General features: G+C 41.1%; 1 protein-coding gene across 2 annotated transcripts in view; it reads left to right on the plus strand.

Annotated features, from left to right (window-relative positions):
- Window positions 1-3,511: 3,511 nt before the first annotated feature.
- pax5 (paired box 5) overlaps window positions 3,512-19,008 on the plus strand; it is a 54,092-nt gene continuing 38,595 nt past the window's right edge. The window contains exons 1-2 of one of the 2 annotated variants that reach the window (XM_038713501.1): window positions 3,512-4,017; window positions 18,166-18,331. In XM_038713501.1, the coding sequence (XP_038569429.1) occupies window positions 3,972-4,017; window positions 18,166-18,331 (212 nt within the window). In that variant the 5' untranslated portion in view covers window positions 3,512-3,971. The remainder of the gene's footprint in view (window positions 4,018-18,165; window positions 18,332-19,008) is intronic. The other variant, XM_038713502.1, reaches the window with a different exon arrangement.

The raw sequence follows: 19,008 nt of genomic DNA on the forward strand, positions 1-19,008 counted from the left end.
ACATGTTAATGCATCAGGCCAATGATATAATGTCTATAATAATACATACATGTAAAAATACAATAAATAAAACAACATTATGAAAGGGGTCACTCTTCAGGAGCACCTTTATTTTTTACAAGTACATTTGTACATAGTTATGTAGTCTCACTGAAGTTAAGAGTGAAGGCAGGACTTTTACTTGTAATGAAGTATTTTAACATTGTGTTATTGCCACTTTTAAGTAAAGTGTCTTAAGTAAAGGCTCTGGTTATTTCTTCCAAGACTGTTAGAGCTGCAAAAAACAAAACAAACAGACTTCATTAACACACGGAAATCTAAACACCTCAGACTCAGACCTTTAAACTGACTCTCCCTGTAGTTTAGCCTAAATTTGAACGGTCTGGTGAAAGCCAAGTCCCAGAGAGACACTGAGCATCCCCTCCTGTGTTTACGTGTTTACTTATTGTTCTAATCGTCCCTTTAGTTCTTCTTTCTCGCGCTTTAATGCGATTCTTTCCGGTTCCGCTCGGGCAGAGCGCGGGTCACCGATCCAACGACTCCCCCTTATATTAATTACAATAATTAGCACGGGGATGAAAAACAAACAAGTCATGATTAATATCGAAACTATGGCGAATTCTTTGAGGAGATCCTGTGGGTAAACCAAATGTGGAGCGACACCTCTCTGAGGCTGCAGGGGACAAATGAAAGGATATTTGAAATACTATTCAGGGCATAAAATAATACAACATTAAAAACACATATAATGATAACAGAATTATGTTAATACATTGCTAAAGGGGTATTTATATTATAGGGGTAAAGTATTTGACACAGTATAAATAGCCTATAAGTCGGCCTAGAATCTCTCAAAATGGGCAAATACTGTAAAAATAAAAAATATTTTGTTGAATATATTTAAAACATATAGCCTACAATATAACATTCACTGATTTATTTTTTTGTGTCTCCTTTAAATAATAATAAATAGAATAACAATAATTATATGCACTGTCCATAATTGATATGAGTTTTATTAAAAGCCTTTCATACAACTGTGTTAAATTTCTACATTTCTTGTTTTGTTTTTTATGTAAAAACAAACTTTGTCCAGTATTTACATTTACACCACAGTGAAAATGGAACATCAGGTTAAGCTCAATTAAAATAGGCCTTATAAGTCTTTTTACCCTCACGTGTCAATTTTATACACTAGATATTTAATTTTGAATGTCTTTTTTCTCTCCCTGTTCCTCGTTGGCAAAATAACGTAAATAAAAAAAAAAAGTAGAATGTAATAATTTGGTTTCTTCCAAAAGCTCAATAGCAGATAATTGTACTGTCTTTTCTGCGAGCTCACACGTTTAGGAAATGCACTGAATAATCCGCTGCCATGGCCATGCATACAGATTCAACTTCTGGGCCTATAAAAAGATAAGGATGAGGCAAGTCTGCCGAGGATTCAAGATCTTTTCCCCCTGAAGGCAAGAGAGCAGAGACCTAGTTTAGGCTGTAACTCCGTGGTCTATACAGAACTCTATGAGTCTGTATACCATACTCAATATTTCAGCTGTCTAAAAAGTGACAACAGCAGGTTAAATGTAATAAATATGAATGTATTTTGTAGCAGGTAGATTTTAAACGAGTAACTTTCCATTTGTGTAGTACTGTACATTTCACCCATTATGCTAACAAGAATCTGTTCTATACATTGTCAACCCCCCCTCCGCATAATAGTCAATAATTGATTAATCGATTCTGTTTTCCGCCCGAAGGTCAGAGCTGGACCTCCTTTTTTTGTTTCCCACCATCACATAGAAACATTGGGGTAGTATTTATGGTTTGATGTCGTGGGCGCGAGCCGAAGGTCAGGGTCGTAGTGTTGCAGCGCGAGGCGACAAGCAGAGCAAAATGGGTTGCTGTCTCGCGCTTTGTTCCGCACTCAATTGTCTCGCGATGCGCGTGAACCCTGAGACCTGCGGCTGTCTGGAAGACACAGAGAAGAAACGGAAGGAGGGAGAAGTTTGACTCCGAATAGAGAGACACCGCAACGGTTGAAACAAACTCTTTTAATCCTTAATTTCTCTCTTTCGCAGTTTTTGGTCAAGCCCGGTCATAATTTGTGGTGAAATGTTTCACGTTTCCTCCCCCCTGTGCTTCAGTGACAGACTGAGGTGAAGGGAAGTGGCCTTCCTCTCAACCCTCCGTTTTGCCTCTGCGGTAGCCTACATTACAGCTCATTTGTCTTGTCCTTTTCACACATTTTCACCTGGTGTGTTCTGCTTGCCTCACGACAGAAAAACAAAGATATTTTTGGTTTATTATCCCCCTACTTCCGGATCAGGCTCTAGCTGAAATGTAGCTGAACGCACTCATGCCTGAGTATTATAATTTCTCCCCCAAAGAGAGACTTCTGCTGTTCATATAGGCTACTCTCAGTTTTTGTCTTTAACTGGGAAATATTCACTTCTTAAGTTTTTGACACCTTATCTTGGGTTGTTGTTTATGTTTGTGTGTGAGAGCGTCTGCAACAAGTATTGTTTTGGTAAAATAAATAGATAGTTTAGTAATAGTAATAATTAAAGTGTGGACATAGATAGGAAACATGGAAAAGAGTGTACCTTTTATTGTTTTATTAAGGGGCTTACCTTACTTGTTTTTTGTTTGTTTTTTTGCATATGCTAACAATAACCCGAAAAAAGGGACCCTGCTTAGGCTACATAGTGCAGATGGCTATAACTGAGTGGAGTAAAACCCTCTCAGTTGGTCTAAAATTACTGTAAAACCTTCTCCTAAGTGGATGTCTGCTTTAGTAAAACGGAAGAGCCAAAGAGAGCACACATGTTCTTGAAATCTTGAATGTCTTTGTTTCCGCCAGAGAATAAAGTTCTCGATGAGAACTAAAGAAAGCGGCGAGTATCAGTATGAGTGGAAATTTCAGTTGGCAAATTAATATTTAAATGAAATGTTACTCTTTCACAGGTGTGTGTCTGCGAACAATCTGAGCTGAGGACCGGAACTATTCGTTTTGTAACAAACACTCTGCACACAGTGCACGCCGGGAAGACTGCACCTTCGAACAGCAGATAGGTGAAGCTGAAGTTGTAGCTCTGTGTATTGCACCTGCTCCACCGTCTTTCAGTCCGTGCGTAATGCGTAAAGAGCGCCGTGCGTAACAGGTGTAAACTGGCAGAGGAGGAGGGAAGTTTGGAGAAACTCTCACAAACGTTCTTTTGGAAGTTACTGAAAGGACACTGGACATAAATGCACTTAAGGACCAACTTTCTTTCATTTATAAGAGAATCAAAACACAGCAAAACCTGCACTGGCATTACGCACATAATTTAATCTTACCTGCCTACAAAGCTATCTTGGGTCCCAGAGGAAATGAATCTAACATAAAAGAGGGGAAGAGTAAGAGAGAGAGAGAAGGGGCGAGTGGGGCGGGGGCGGGAAAGTTTAGTAAAGTGGAACTTGGTAACAGATGCGAGTGAGGGGGGCGCGGCCCTGCAGGGAAGAGTAGAGGAGGTTGTATGTTTGTGTGTACGTGGCCGCCCGCGCGTGTTGCTACGTGCACGCGGGCGTGTGCGCGTATCGCATTTGTGTGTGCAAGCTCGTGCGGGAAAAGGACAGGACATGAGTGCACATTGAGAGAGCGGCTCTTTTACTCGGCGTGATCATTTCACGCTTCCCCCCGAAGCCTTTTTTCCACCTAAAGCGTTTAGTTGCAGCTGACTGAGCACTTGCAGGGAGTGCAATAGGGAGCGGAAGGGTCGAATTATTTCAACCTACAACTCGCCCCAAAACTACTGTAGGGCGAAAGAAGAAAAAAACAGAGAGGGAGAGAAGAAAACAGTGCCAGAGGGTGAGGGTGAGCGAGAGAGGGAGAGAGAGGAAGAGAGGGAGAGGGGGACACTGGAAAAAGTTTTTGTTCTTTTCCTTTTTTTTTTCCCTCCCTTCATCGCCTCCCCCTGTTCTACCCGGGTAACATGGACCAGGGGCCCAAGAGTCCTGCACTGCGGCTGGGGAGAGCAGGTAGGGTCGAGCTTAATTTCACTTTTATGAGGAACTTTTTAACCATTGAAAGACGTTAGCGGTGTTGTTTTTCAGTTTGAATATTTATTTTTTATGATAAATTTTACATCCAAGTTAAGAAGCTTTAAAATGCCTCTTTTTAAAACTTTTGTAAGGTGGCCTTATCTGAACTATTACAAAGTTGTCTGGAGTAGTCCTTTATGACGAAAAATAGAAAAACCTGGAACATGACTTCTTTTGAACACTAATCAAAATGTTTTATCTCAAGTTTGTGACTTTTGTGGAACAGTGACAGAGTCCGGAGGATTAGCTCATATTCACTACAATCACTGGAAACTTTTTTTCTGTCTTTAAAAAAATGTGGCTGGAGACCTTTGCAGTTTAGGAATACATTAATTTTTTTTGCTTGTTCAAAGTATGATTTTGATGTCAGTACGGACTTCTAATCATTATTTATCTTAATTCACAACAAAAGTGGCTGAACTTGTTGGTTTGGGTTGGTGACACATTCTGTGTCAGGTCAGCTCCACGTGTTGGTGTGATCGCCTGAGAGTGGCACACTGATACCTTAATTAGTCCTAAGATAAAAATAAACGTGTATGTGTGCAAAGATTCCGGTGGAGTGCGTGTTTGTGTGGCACGCGGGGACACACAATTACGCACAAACAAATGTGTTCACATAGGCTATTTGTTAAATGCAGCTCAAACTACATTTTTTTTTTAATTGTTTGATGACAGTGACCATGTGAGGAGAATGAATGCAGTGAAAGCTCTGAGATTCTTGTTTGTGTTTTGTTTGTTTTAGTTGCAGGCCAAAATAACTCTCCAATGGAGTCTGGGCTGGACTCTTCCCTGCGTGTCTCCATCACTTTATTCAACAGGTTTAGCTCATATAGGCCTATTCATAAAACAGCGGGATCTGGTACAGCAATGGATCAGGCCATCGACCTTGTTATGGCACCCAATGGATATCACATCATTTCATATTGCTGTCCGCTGTGTCTGCATTGATAAAACGTCGTTTGTCATTAAGAAATGGTGGGCAGGCAATCCTCTCTAAAAGAGCAGTGTGTTTCCTGGCGAAAAAGATCCACTTTAATGACGCCCCTGGTTGCCTTGTTACTAAGAATATGGTAGGCTAATGCATGTGTAGTAGATGCTAAAGACACGTATGAAGCAACGTTTTTATTGGGGTGCAAACTGCAGTTACTATTGTTTTTCATATTCATTATCTCAATATTTTGAGGTAGTTTGTGCCCGGCCTTCTATGGAAATTTGTCATCAGTGAATGCCAATGGTCTGTGAGACAAATAATGCCTCCTTTGCAGTCTTTTGAGAAGTGGGTCTTACCCCTGATAAACAGTGAAAGCAATGGGATTTGTAACAACTGGATAATAACCTTTTAACCACTGAGGAAATCAGAGTTTAAAGGAGGCCCTCCCATGTTGGCATGTAAAGTCTTTAGGGCCCCGGGCCTATACCTACGGCCTCTCAATTTCCTCTCACTTTAAAATACGTGCTTGGGGTACAAAGGAGAGTCTGTGAGAATAAACGCGGATCTAATGAGACCCCCTCTCTTCCCGCCCTGTACGTTGACCGTGCGTAAAAGTGCGTAGGCCGGTTCTTTCCAATAAGCGGGGCCGCCGTTTCAGTCACTGTCTGACGACAAATGAGCACTGAGGCTAATAAAATTATTATTTTACTAATGCGAAAAAATGGACTTAGAGGTCACTTGTCTGTTTGGCTCTCATAGAAATCTTGTATCCTTGACCCTCCTGTGATTTCAATATGTGCTGTGATAGAGAGAGAGAGAGAGAGAGAGAGAGAGACGTGGAGGGTTGAGGAGAGAAAGAGGGGAGGGATGGGTGAAAGAAAGAGAGAGATGACCTCACTCGGCATAGCCTAGTTTCGCTTTGACCTCAAGTGCCCCATCATAAAACAGGACATGGTCTGATATCACGGCCAACAGGGCCTTGTACTCCATCTGACAGATGACAGACTGATCTTTACTTGCATCATCATCGAGCCAAATGATTACAGATAGGTCCTGATCAGGCCCGTGAGTGGGAGAATCAGCGGGTGTGATTTACCTGCTCGGTACACAGTCGAGTTCCACTTCGGGAATCCAAGACGCTTCTCTCTCCAGTCCATATATTTTATTTATTAGTTATGACTTTTATATTTTCTAAGCAAATGAAAACTTAAGAAAAGATACGGGAGCTTTCTCATTATGTTTACAGTCAGCGGGCGTGTAATAAACGAGCTGGTGGAGTTAACATGCGCTATTAATTTTTCATTGCTTTTTCGTATCGAGGCTCGGGCGCAAAAAAGCAAAACAGCCGAACCTTTCACGGTGGATGGAGGGAAGGGGAAGGAAAGAAAGAGGGAACACTTAAACAACAGCATTGCTACCAATTTGCCTCCAAATGATTATCACAACTCAACCACATTCTTACTAATGTTTAAAAAAGTATACACACCCTCTCCCTCCCCCTCCTCCCGTCGTACCATTTCCAAGGTAATGAAATATGGTAATGGATTTGGACCCCCGGATTAAAGTCGTCCTACCCTGATGGAAGTTTTCTCCAAATTTTCAACCCTAAAGCAACAACAATTTGTATACATGATTGATTGTGTTTGGATTTTTTAATTGCTTATGTATTTAATTTGCAAATCGGAGAGACAAGGGCGACGGCTGCAATTGAATTGTGTGTGGGGAGAAAAGCGTTCGTGTCTATATCTCAATAAATGAAAACAGACTGGCTGCAGATGGAAGAACGAGCACTATGAACTCGAAAAAATATGCACGTTATGTACGCAAAATAGAATGTCTTTATGCTTTTTTCTTTAGGGTCCCTGTTTGGAGATCTCAAGAGCCAAATACTCTCCTCTCTCAATGCAAAAATATTTATTTATTTATCTGTAAAAGGAAAGAAATAAAAAAAAAAAAGTGAAGTTAAGTTGTGTATTGTAACATGAATATTAAAATATAGCCAAAAGAAACAGATTTCTCACTTTGCAAAGTATTTTCTCGCAGCAGTGTCTCTCACAGACATTGTCTATATTCGCTGGCCTAAATTGCAGGCCCATATCTTTGGCGCACTATCCAAATCTAAACATCTAAGTTAATTTCTTATCTGCATTCTGGTTTATTTGGGTTTGTTAAAATTAACGTGTTTTGCTGTCTCACAGCTTTGTATGAGGCCCTTCTTCATGAATACTCAGTAAAGACATGTGAAATATGAATGAGGATTAGTGTGAATGTTTCGGGGTGTACTTCACTGTCAGTAGATTAAAGAGCAGAGACCTGGAATCAATGAAGATTCTTGACACCATATTCAGTTTTGAAGATCTGGGTTAGAGAAATAGATTATTTAACTGCCAAACCCACAGCCAAACCCACAGATACAGCAATCCCATGTTGTGTAGTAACATGCTTCCATGTAGGCCTGGATGCTTACATTTTGGGGTCAGCTTAGGGCCCCATTGGACTGAGAAGGAGACTCTTAAGTTCAAGTGTGTTGGTAGTAAAGTTCCTGTATGTCTTGTAGTTGCGCGTGTGTATATCTGTGTGCACGCGCGTGTGGCTACGGGCATGCTGCCCAAGGCTGGACGCCCCCTCGTGGTTCATCCTGTAAACAGACCCACCAAAAAGAAACCTCCAACAGAGAGCAAAAACCTAAAGGCTTCTACTTTCTGAAATGATTTTAAACAGAAAACAATGGCTGAAATAAGACGAATTTATTTGTTTTTAATGTTGGTAACCTGAGTGTGTGAGCGCACTCCAGTTTACTGCTTACTTTTTCAGCAATTAAATAAACTCGATAATACCACGCATTGACCTTTTGAGGATCAGATGCATTGCCTTGAGCCAAGTCATTAGAGGGTAAACCTTAAAACTATAGCCTATAAGGTGTGCATTGTTACTGTTGTTCTTTAGTGTGTCAATGTTATTACCAGCTTCTGAAATTAATTGTGCTTTAATGATATAGTTATATAGGCATGGCCTGATCATTATGTGTGGCTCTAAATGTGTCTAAACTAAGGGTTGTGTGTGCAGTATAAACACTGTGGAGCTGAAAATGATTAAATGTCTAGAAACAGGAAGAAGGGAAATAACACTTTTTAATTTGGCTCATGCTTTAGGCTATTTGTGTGGTTAATATTACAGGGGCGAGGCTTAGATATGCCCTCTCAAATCAGGTGGGACGAACACGTAATGAATCCCTCTCTCATTCAGATTGAGAGTGTAAATGCGGAGTTCGCCAATTGCATTTCATTAAAAAAAACGACATCCGTTTGGATCCGCAATCAATGGGACTGGGAATGCATGTGGGAATGCATGTTTCATACGCTTTCTCTCAATTCTCCCCAAGCTAACGATTTATAACATTGTGTTGAAGGGGGAAATTATGCAGGGCAAATTGTTTTCATAACATTTGACAGCTCTCACTCCTGTAGGCCTACAAAGATGGCTCGGGTAATAGAAAGCTTCATGTTTTTGAGGGAAATTTGAACTTTAGTGTGTTCCCTCTAATGCGGTGGGCCTATAAAATCTGCCTTTTGTGTGTGTATGTATTCTTTCTTACCTGTTTTTCCTGCCTGAAAGATGGAAAATTACTGTTTGAGTTCCAGAGCAGTCCCTTATTTATAAAGCCTTGCTGCAACTAAGCCTCATTTTTTAGTAATACTCAATTAATTAGCCATTTAATATTGACATGAATAAATTGAGCGCAAATGGGTATAAAGGCATTAAGTTTTTTACTTCGTTAATTGAAATTAAACATACGATCACCTACTCCCCGAGCCGTGCGTCGCTTCGCCGAGCCTCCCTATTGGTGGACGGACAATATATGCGGGGCGTTATTGGCCTGCGGGATTCTCTCCAGCCAATCAGCGTGCTCCCCCGCCCAGCTCTGTCTTGGGTAGGTGGTGACGTGGAGGCAGCGCTCGCGTTGTGATTGGCTGGATCCGTTGTGAGTGACGGGCAGCTGGCCGGCGCGTGTAGGTTAGGGTTCCAGGGGGTTGGGAGCGCGGGCGCTGTCCGCACGAGAGCAGGTCCTGAAACGCGGCGTGCGCCACCGTGGACGCTGGGCGCAGGCAGCTTTTCTCTGTATAGTGAAAGTAGCCTGTGTTATGTCCATGTTTGCATCACAATCTGTGGCATTTTCTGGCGTGAGCGCGGAGAAAAACTACCGTTTGAATTTGGACAGGACTGGTTCATTTTTCCAGCGCGAAGAAATGCGTCTTCAAACTCACACATAAACCGGGAGTCCAACAGCTCCGTTTGTGCAGTGAGTCCTGGTCAACATAGAGAGGACAAGAGGTAGTAGAGTGACCAAGAGTTGCCTCTCTTTCATACTAACAGGATAACAACTCTCACTTCAGCCTCAGCAGCTTTTACCTAAACCAGAAAGTACTGTTCTTTGTATTTTCTTTCTTGTCCATTTTTTTTTTGGCACAGTGGATATGAGACTTCAAGATGTGAGCACTCATCCGCTCTCACTCGCCTTACTGATGGGAGATTACCAAGTGTTAATGTGAAAGCAACTGCCGAGGACGATTTCTGACAAGAATAATGTGCAGCAAATAACCTGGAAGAAAAATTAACCGTGGATCTGTAAATCATATTTTTTTATTTTTCGAACTGGGTTTTATTTATTTTATTTTTGTATTTTGAAATATTTTAACAGACTGAAAGGAGAAAGTTCAGCCCCCATCGGCTGAATCTCAGTTCAAGGGTCACGGTCAGCGGACCGAGAAGGAGAGAAAGGGAGGGAGGCTACTTTGTTTGCTCTCCATATATTTTTCTTTTTGCGAAAGTTTGAATCTGTTTTCCTTGGACTGAGGCGACTCGGTGTAGACGAGCAACTGAAGGAATGAGCACCATTGCTGTCGTTTCCCTCCTCTGGTTTTGGAGACGCCAAAACAGACCCGGTGTGGTGTCCCGTCCCCATGAGGAGGGAGCCCGTCTCTGATTCATATTTTTAACGACATTTCTTTCTTTCCTTCCACCTGAAAACCTCCAATTTTCTATATTTTTAAAACTCTTTTTTATTAGTTCGAGTCAACGTATAGCCTGTGTCACTTTGTCAACCAATTAAAAGAAACCCTTTTTTAATTAATTAAGCAAAAAAAATAGAATCCTGTCTTTGAAGGGAACTGGTACCCCTTTTCATTTACTGGAGGTCAGTAGAGTGTCCGTCTAAAGCGGGGGGCGTCCGGTGGCATTTTTAAGACCCCTCATTTCGTATCAGGGCCCTCCAGTCCTACCGCACCGATGGAGATTCACTGTAAGCACGACCCGTTTGCTGCAATGCACAGTAAGTTTGAACATTTACAATTCCCCCTCATCTGCATGATCCCATCTGCCTTGAACTGAAAGCACCCCACATCACCAACTCTGTGTGCATATGCAATTATGACAGCCGAGTAGCAGCATTTCCAGCTGCACCACACACTGCAAAAAGCATCCTTGCTCCTTACGTCTATTTATCCATATTTATTTTTATAAAATTTGTTCTTACTGAAAGGACATCAAATGTCTCCAACAATGCTGGAATAGTAAAAGCACTTGCACTTCGCTAATGGTAACCAGTTTTCCCAAATAAGGTTTTGATGTTAAATTGATCTGCCTTAATAAGATCTTTAAAAAACAATTTCAAAACTGCCTGGGTGAAACTTTGGAAGTGAATTATCTCTTCCTACCGTGGCACATATTTTTCTTTCTTTTCTTTTTTTTTTAAGAGAAGAAAGTTTAGTGGGTTGCCGTCTTTTATATTTGTGAATTTGCTTGTCTTGCTGTCTTGTCTCGGGCGATATTTTATCAAACTGAAAGTGACTCAATTGGGCACGGGACTGAGGTGATTTATTTTAAAATCATAAAATGCACTGTAATCGTATGCAAGCCTACATTATAGGAGTAGCTTTTTGCTGGTGCCTTGTGTGAGTCTGTTTGCTGTGCTTCGCCCTTTGAAGAGAAGAGAAAGTGCAGGGGTCAGAGAGAGAGAGAGAGAGAGAGAGAGAGAGAGAGAGAGAGAGAGAGAGAGAGAGAGAGATCGGGGTAACAAAGCATGACTAAAAGCTGAACTTGATCCACAAACAGTGACTGTGTTTCTGCGCATAACCAGGTTAGACAGACACACACTGCACTTCACACACACAGGTGCAAACGGGAGAGCTGCTCAGGTCTTAGAATAATAACAAGGTGAGACTCTGTTAAGCCCCTGCAGGGAAATTCTCTTTTCACTGCCCAGCAGCAGGTCACACAGGTCCAGCCTCACAGCAGCAGGCCCAGTGTCTTGCTCAAGGACACTACAGCAGCGCAAGGCGCTGGCTAGGCTACATGAGTGAGGAGGGGGGCACAACTTGTTCACTCAGTCGTGACTTGGCGGGCCCTGCTTTGTTTCTGCAGCTTATTTTCCTCCCCAAATACTAGCTACCTCCCTTCGCGTGGAACTGATTGTATAACAAGTGAAATACCCTGAAATAACTATTGGAAAAACAAGACTTATAACCTATACATTTTTCCACAACCTTTCAGTCTTTGAGCACTAAACACCCACAGAGCTTTAAAGGAAAATCACGAAACAATACAACAATCGAATATATATGTATCTTATAGCCTTACTATAATAACTAAATTCCCACATTTAATATATGAAATTCATATCATATTTTGAGTTATAATCAACAAATATTGACTGTAGTGGAGGCCCAAATAATAGGAAATTATTTAATTCAGAACTTCAAGTCCACTTTCAACAAGCTTAATGAAAATGTGATTTTAACAGAGTCCCATATTCGGTGGCTCTGTTGTAATATTTTGCCTCTGCGCTTAAAATCTGAATAAAACGTCCTGCAGGCATTTCAGCGTTTAATAGATTATGCATTATATTTCTTATTGCGGTTTAGTCCCGGAGAGAACTCGTGGCATGTGACCGACAGAGGTTCCCACGGTGCGTTATCCGGCGGGATTAAAACAGCTGCACACACACACACACACACACACACACACACACACACACACACAGACCAAAACTAGAACGAATCACGTTTCCTCTTCCCCGCCGTTTCAACCAAAGCCAATGATCCGCGGTGCTGACGGTAACAGCGGAGCTAAAGTTATATATGTCAAAGCTAGGAGACGCTTTAAAACGATTACACCTAAAAAATGTCAAAGGCAGACAGAGAGAGAGAGAGAGAGAGAGAGAGAGAGAGAGAGAGAGAGAGAGAGAGAGAGTTTGGATGTATGGACTGTGACCCGTGGAAATGTTGAAAGAGAGTGGATGTGGGCTGTGTGACTCAGTGTGTGTGTGTAACACTTTTCACAAGAGATTATTTGTAGCACACGGGCTATAATAGGCTTCTGAGTTTAAAGTAAGTTTTTTGTTTTACTTTTTATAAAACAAATGTAGGCCTAATTATCAAAACCTGGGCACTTTGTGTGTATGTTTTTGGTTTGTGCTCACGCTAAAAACTGACAGCTGTTTCCAAGCAGGCTATTTTTTTTTTTGATTGAACATCCCATTCGATATATCCGTTTTGGATGTGACAGTCTTGTCTCATGTTGACAACAAAAATAGGCTAAAGACAAAAATCACATTTTATATCATTCCTAAACACCTCTTGGCTGGTAACCGTAACATTGGAGCATATTTTGTACCTTATAGGCAACAATATATATTGCTGTGATGTTTTAAAAATCTATACCAGGTAATTGTGATGATAATGAGCTGAATTTCATAATCACGCATTGTAATGGTAATGGTGGCATGCTGAATACTAAGTAGGCGAGGCCTACCTTGGTGATCGACTTATGAGTTAGCCAAAAGAAAAGGCAAAAAACAACAACAAAAAAAACGGTGGAGAAACAGTCCCTAAAACCACGTTTTCAACATGAAAAAATACATTAATCTTGATTGAATCAAACTTTTCCCCGACAACTGTGCACCGAAAAAACGAAAGTAAAGAAATTGTAATTATGGGTTGAAGAAGGTTTAATGAATTAATTTTTTGCGCTGACGTAGAAGTCTTTTAAATCAAATTATACTTTTTCTTATGGGATCTTTAATCTAACATAAATATTTATAAATCTAACCGTTTAATAACAAGATCCACTGAGTCACATTCCGACAAAAAAAACATTAATTAGGCCTATTCCACCTTTCTTGAGAAAGAATACCACTAGGCTTCGTCCAAAACGCCAGCCTGGCACATCTCACAGATCTATTCACTGTTTGCTCAAGGAAATTTGCTTCATCTGTATTCTCGCGGGCAACTTTCCAAACAGGTTTTCAGCCTGAAGTAATTTCTAGTTCCCCCCCTTTTTCTTTCAAGAGAAGCGAGAGAGAGAGAGAGAACCGGTGGCGTTTTGTTGTGATTTCTCTTTGCTTTATTTTTGAGTCGTCAGGCCGTGACGAGGCAGATGAGAGATGAGAGAGAGACAGGAGGAGGAGAGAGAGGTAGAGAGACATAGAGGAATGTAGCGGGAAGAGAGAGACAGAGAGTCTAATGGACCTTATTTTCTGGATGGGGGAGCTCGAATATATTCTGCTTTATCTCTGTATTTTTTTTCTCCCGGAAACAGTGAATCAATCAAACATTTAAGTAGGTGCTGGGCTCCTAAGTCAGCTCCTATAAAAAGTAAATAAATAAAATACAACAGGGGATGCATAATGACCCCTGCTCCCCTGGCTGTCTCTGTCCCTCTCTGATTCCCTGACTCCAGGATGAAAATGAAGCTACTGCCTCTGCCAACAGTTTCACTCCCTCTGGAGACATAGGTTCAGCTTTCATAGAAAGACCTTTAAAAGCCAAGACCCCTAATTTGGCCAAATCTTTGTATCTAATTTGCACCCAAAACATCCCAGAGCTGGCCAATGTTGAATGTTGAATTTCTGGGAGCAAGTGGTTTGTTTGGTCAGTGTGATGAATTACTGGACCTCTGTCACTAAACTTACACAGTTGAAAAGGATCATCAGTGCTCAATTCTTCTGTAAGGTGACATGTTTCCAAATTCATTTTTTAAGGCAACTGTCCACAAGAAAGAGATTAGATCCTTTCCAAAATGCAAAGCGTTTTCCGTGTTGTAATGGTAAAAACTGCAAGATCAAATTTAGTTTTTCTGTAGGCCATTCTGTTCGCCATTTCTCCCAATAATGCTTTATATTAAATGTGTAAAAGCATGGCATAGGGTATTTAAACTTATATCACTTATTCTGAGAATTTTGCTACAGTGGCCGATAAACAAATGCCTTTCTAGAATGCGTAAGTTATTGCGTTCGTCCTTATCAGTATTTATAGGCTTGGAAAATAAATTTCAAACACATAATCCCCACAACCTACCCCAAGAATGGTGAGAGTCTGAACGCCTAACGCCAACAGTAAATACACAGATAAGTGAATAAATAGTTATCAGGAGGTTTTTGTAGGTCACAAGTCATTCCTCTCCATCTCTTTACAAAGCAAGGCGTATTTCATGCCCTGGCCCAGATAGGAATGGTGAAAGGAACCATTTCATTTACTCTTATCTGAGCGAGAGGGAGAGGGAGAGCAAGAGAGAGGGAGCGTCCTCTCTGCAGATACCTGTGGAGGACGCAGCACAGTATAGGCTTCTACAAACGACCCTGCAAAAACTGTGCTTTTGTTCAGCGAAAGGTTTCAGGACACAATAATAAAGAGGGGAGGAGTGAATAATGTCTTTACCCAACTATACAAAATGTTCACAGAGAGCGAGAGAGTGCGTGTGAGGGGCCATGTAGGTCAGCAGGCTCATTCCTGCTTTGAGGAATATCTGAAAATGTGTGTGTGTGTTCTCTCTGCGTCTCAGTACCTAGTATGAATTTATGGTCATACACACAAAAAATAACAACAACAGTAGGGTTCAAGAGCACGCAGGTGGGCTAGGCTTAAGATGCTGACCACTAACTGCAAAATCCAACAGTTCAAGTCCAGCTGGGGACCTTTACTTCATAAGCATAACATGTCTCAAAATGTGCTAAGAAAGGACAAAAAAAGAGTGGGCAGTGGCAAATTGGAGTGGTTCCAAGTATCTCCAACAAATCGAGCATCTAATATAAATAAAATTGACTTGACTCTCAGCCCTGCACTGAGAACAGAGAGTGCAGAGTAGCACCTGCTTACATCAAAAACCACCAGCAGGCTCACACATGGAAGCCAACAAATCATCATTGCATGTGCGATGACAACATTCTTGCAGATCCATATTTCATATTATTTCAGACAGACTTCCTAGATGTTTGCCCAAATTATTACTATTATTTTATTTATTAATTTATTTATTTTTACAAATGACATAACTAGAGATGACATGAAGTGAGCATCTATGTAATCAGAGATTGAGATTGAGAGTCCAGCCTCTGAGTCCTTTATTCAGCTTTTGAAGAGCTGCGGCTGCTTTTTCCATTGCTACCAAATAATCTGTGAGCCAGTTCACCAAGATCTATCAGACTTTCGCAATTCCCAATAAATGATCCTCTTAATTTAGAGACGACTGTGTGTCACATGTGATATCATTGCGTTGCTGCCCATCAGACATACTAAGGGCATGAAGAAATGAAATGAAAGATGTCTACGTCTTTCAAACTCCATGTGCACAGTTTATAAAGAAAGGTTGTCCCACCACAGCCATGCCAACACAAACCAGAAAAAATGAAAACCCATATTCTTAAATTCAGTGGATTGCTCCTTTAATTACAGGTTTGATTATAAATAACAACCGCTTCGGACAGAGCTGATGTGACTTTATTGTCTTTAAAGTTCATGTCAGTTGTTACATTTCATGCCATTCAGACTTTGAACCCTTATTGAGCCCAGCTTTCATGGACAATGCATGAATGCCACTCTGTCTATATATTGCTAGCTTTTGTAAAGAAGCGATTGCTTTTCAAATTGCACTGTCTGCAGCAGGCATCTGTATAATGAGGCCTCTTCTGTCTCAAAAAATAAAGCTGAGTGACCATCCACATCAGCCGTGTGGGTATTTGTTTAACTCCACAGAATGAGACTGTCTCTACATTTCTGTATTTATGCTCCATGTGTGGATCTATTTATGTTTGAGGCTGTGTGTGTTTGTGTGTTTCTTTATTTTATGCTATTGGAGGAAAGAAGAGGACAGGGGGGACAGATTCGGGGGACAGGTTCAGGGGACAGCTTTGTGTTTAAGGGGGTATCCCTGCTGGGGTAATGTGTTTAAAATCTATTACCCCCACAGCTAGGATTAGTGTGTAAGAGTGTATGCGTGTGTGGTTGTGTGTTTCCCCTAAAGACGTAATCACTATGGTAATACAAAAGCCAGTGGATTATGTGGTAGAAAAAAACTGGTTGATTTACGCTCTGCCTTTGGTAGGATATATACATATACAGTACATACGCACAGTATTGGGGAGAGAGAGGATTGCCCAAATTGTTCTCCTTTTCACTTTCTCCCTCCTACAGACAGTTTCCCAGTACTGCTGACTATATGAGCTCATGCAGGGGTTAGCAATGTCATCTCAAAGCAAGAAGCGCCTGCCTGGGCTCTGACCTGGCTTGGCCGACTGGAGACTTTCAGTAGAGAGTTTCTAGAGGTGTGAATGCATTTGTCTGACTAAGTGCTTGCACTCCGTTACTCACCTGTCCAGGATCTACCCTGCCTCTCCTCCGGTGCATGCTGGCATTAGAGCTAAGACAATTAGTCAGTTAAGCAGCAATTAGTTTGACAACTGATTAAACGAAAAATGAACGAAAAACTGAAAATCTTTGCAAAACATGTCAAGACATTGTTCATCATTTTCTGATTTCTATGAACTAGATGGATGCTAACTGTATCCCTATAACCTGCTTGTTTATACTTAGCTCCAGTTCACACCCATTTTCTACTTATTGTCCCAGCTTCTTTGCCTCTGCTGTTTAAATCTTTCGTTTGTCAGATGAATAAACATGCAGCTATGATTGCCTTATGGTTACAGTAATGAAAGAACAAAGGATTAAAACAGTTTATAACAACCCCACAACCAAAATTATGTAAAGGTTCAGCTTTTTCTATTCCAGTCTATTCTCATGTATACAAGTCTTATTCTCTTCTTATACTTTGATACCTCAGGGGGAATATTAGTGGTATCTTTCAGTAAGGGGCCAGGGCAAGGCCTTGGTCAATAATTAATTGAAATCCCTTCATTTACTTAAGATCTTAGCTTACTCTGCCCTGGGTGAAAATGGACAAAGTTTGCACTTTGGAATAGTCCAACTGTTACTATTATGCTGAGCCAGATAAATCAGTGGCAGGAGATAAATCAGATATATTTGAGATTATTCAGCTCTGCTGAAGTTAATATTTCTCAAACGAACCTCAGAAACAAACACAATATGGAGTTGTTGTTTTGTTTAAAGCCTTGGTGAGCAATTGTCAGTTGACTTTTTTCTTTGCATAACTGGATGATAGAAATCCATGAGGGTGAGAACAGGCGGCATTTAAGCAAATAAGATAAAATATGGGTGCTTTAATCCAGACTGGAATGTAACTACTGGATCCTGATGAATGACCAGTGATGTTGAAATGTGTAAACATTACTGATAAATGGCTGTCTGAACAGCCTTTTCAACAAGGCATTCTGACTCCAACTGCTTCAATGGCTCAGCAGTCAGCAACAGAAGACTGCAGTTGCACTGAGCGGCTCTTGTGTGCAAATGTGGATTTTGGTGCAAGTGAGGTCCACTCCTGAAAACTTCACGTCAGTCTGTCTTTTTCCAAATATGATTTTATTTAATCTTGAATGAGATAATTTGAGTTTGACAGAAGAATCATGAGCAAGAGTTACCTCCCATTTGTCACATTCTTGTAACTCCAATTTTCTGTCTTTTAAAAAATGTAATTAGAAGAAAGACCAGACCTTGGACACTAATGATGGAGTAATTAATAGGTTTTTATAATTGAATTTGTTGATTACTGTGTACTTTTTATTTGTTGCACATGTAGCTAAAGCCTTCTTAAACCTTCATTTGGTCCCTCACATTTGAATAAGTTTATCTTTGATTCATTTCATTGCCTGTAACCAAAATAAATTTGTCAGAGGCTTATTCCTCTCTCTCCTTCTCTCTCTCTCTCTCATCCTTGACCTTCTGTTGATTCGTTTCTCTCCTTTGTAGGACATGGTGGGGTGAACCAACTTGGAGGTGTGTTTGTAAACGGCAGGCCCCTCCCAGATGTTGTGCGGCAGCGAATAGTAGAACTCGCCCACCAAGGGGTTCGGCCCTGCGACATCTCACGCCAGCTACGAGTCAGCCACGGATGTGTCAGCAAGATACTGGGCAGGTAAAAGGCACACAAACAACTACAACCATATGGTGACAGTTCTGAAAAGCATCAACACCCTTTTTACACACACAACAGTGTGCCAACAGACTGGGAGGCTGTGCGACCTGTGAGGCCTCGGACAGTTGGCTAAGGTGAATAAAGATGTTGGGTTCAGACAGTCATGACAGTTCTTTTTACGCATTGGAATTGAAACAGGAGAGCTAATAATATCTGGTTCAGTTTTGGGTCATTCTGGTTAGTTAGTTTTTTTATCATCAGGAGATAAAAAAAGGAGGAGAAATTAACACACAAAAGGCCGATTCAGTGTTGTCTAAGCGTGTGAAGCTCCTTTAAGTTCACCCTGACTCGTTTAGTGCCCATTGTGCCATTTCTTCAATTCCCCCAAGATGCACAAGATGCATTTTCAGCGCTGTCTGCCGTCATCTTTGCTTGCCTCTTAATTCTCTATCTCTTGTTTCTCTCACTCTGTTCTCTGGTCTCTCTTTTTTTTGTGGCTTTTAACCTCCCTCTCCCTCTCCCCGCTCTGTATCCTGTATTTCTCGTCCAACCCCTCTCAATATTTCCCTGTCTCTCCTCACCCCCTTTTCTCTCTTTCTCTCTCTCTTTGCCTTTTCAAAGCTAAATTCAAGAGCAAATCCCTGCTCGCACCGTCCCCCAGAGAAGAAAGGTAGACA

This window comes from Micropterus salmoides, unplaced genomic scaffold (genome assembly GCF_014851395.1).
Source record: "Micropterus salmoides isolate LMB-PRFRI ecotype aquatic unplaced genomic scaffold, ASM1485139v1 Ms_hic_scaffold_12, whole genome shotgun sequence".
Taxonomy (NCBI): Eukaryota; Metazoa; Chordata; class Actinopteri; order Centrarchiformes; family Centrarchidae; genus Micropterus; species Micropterus salmoides.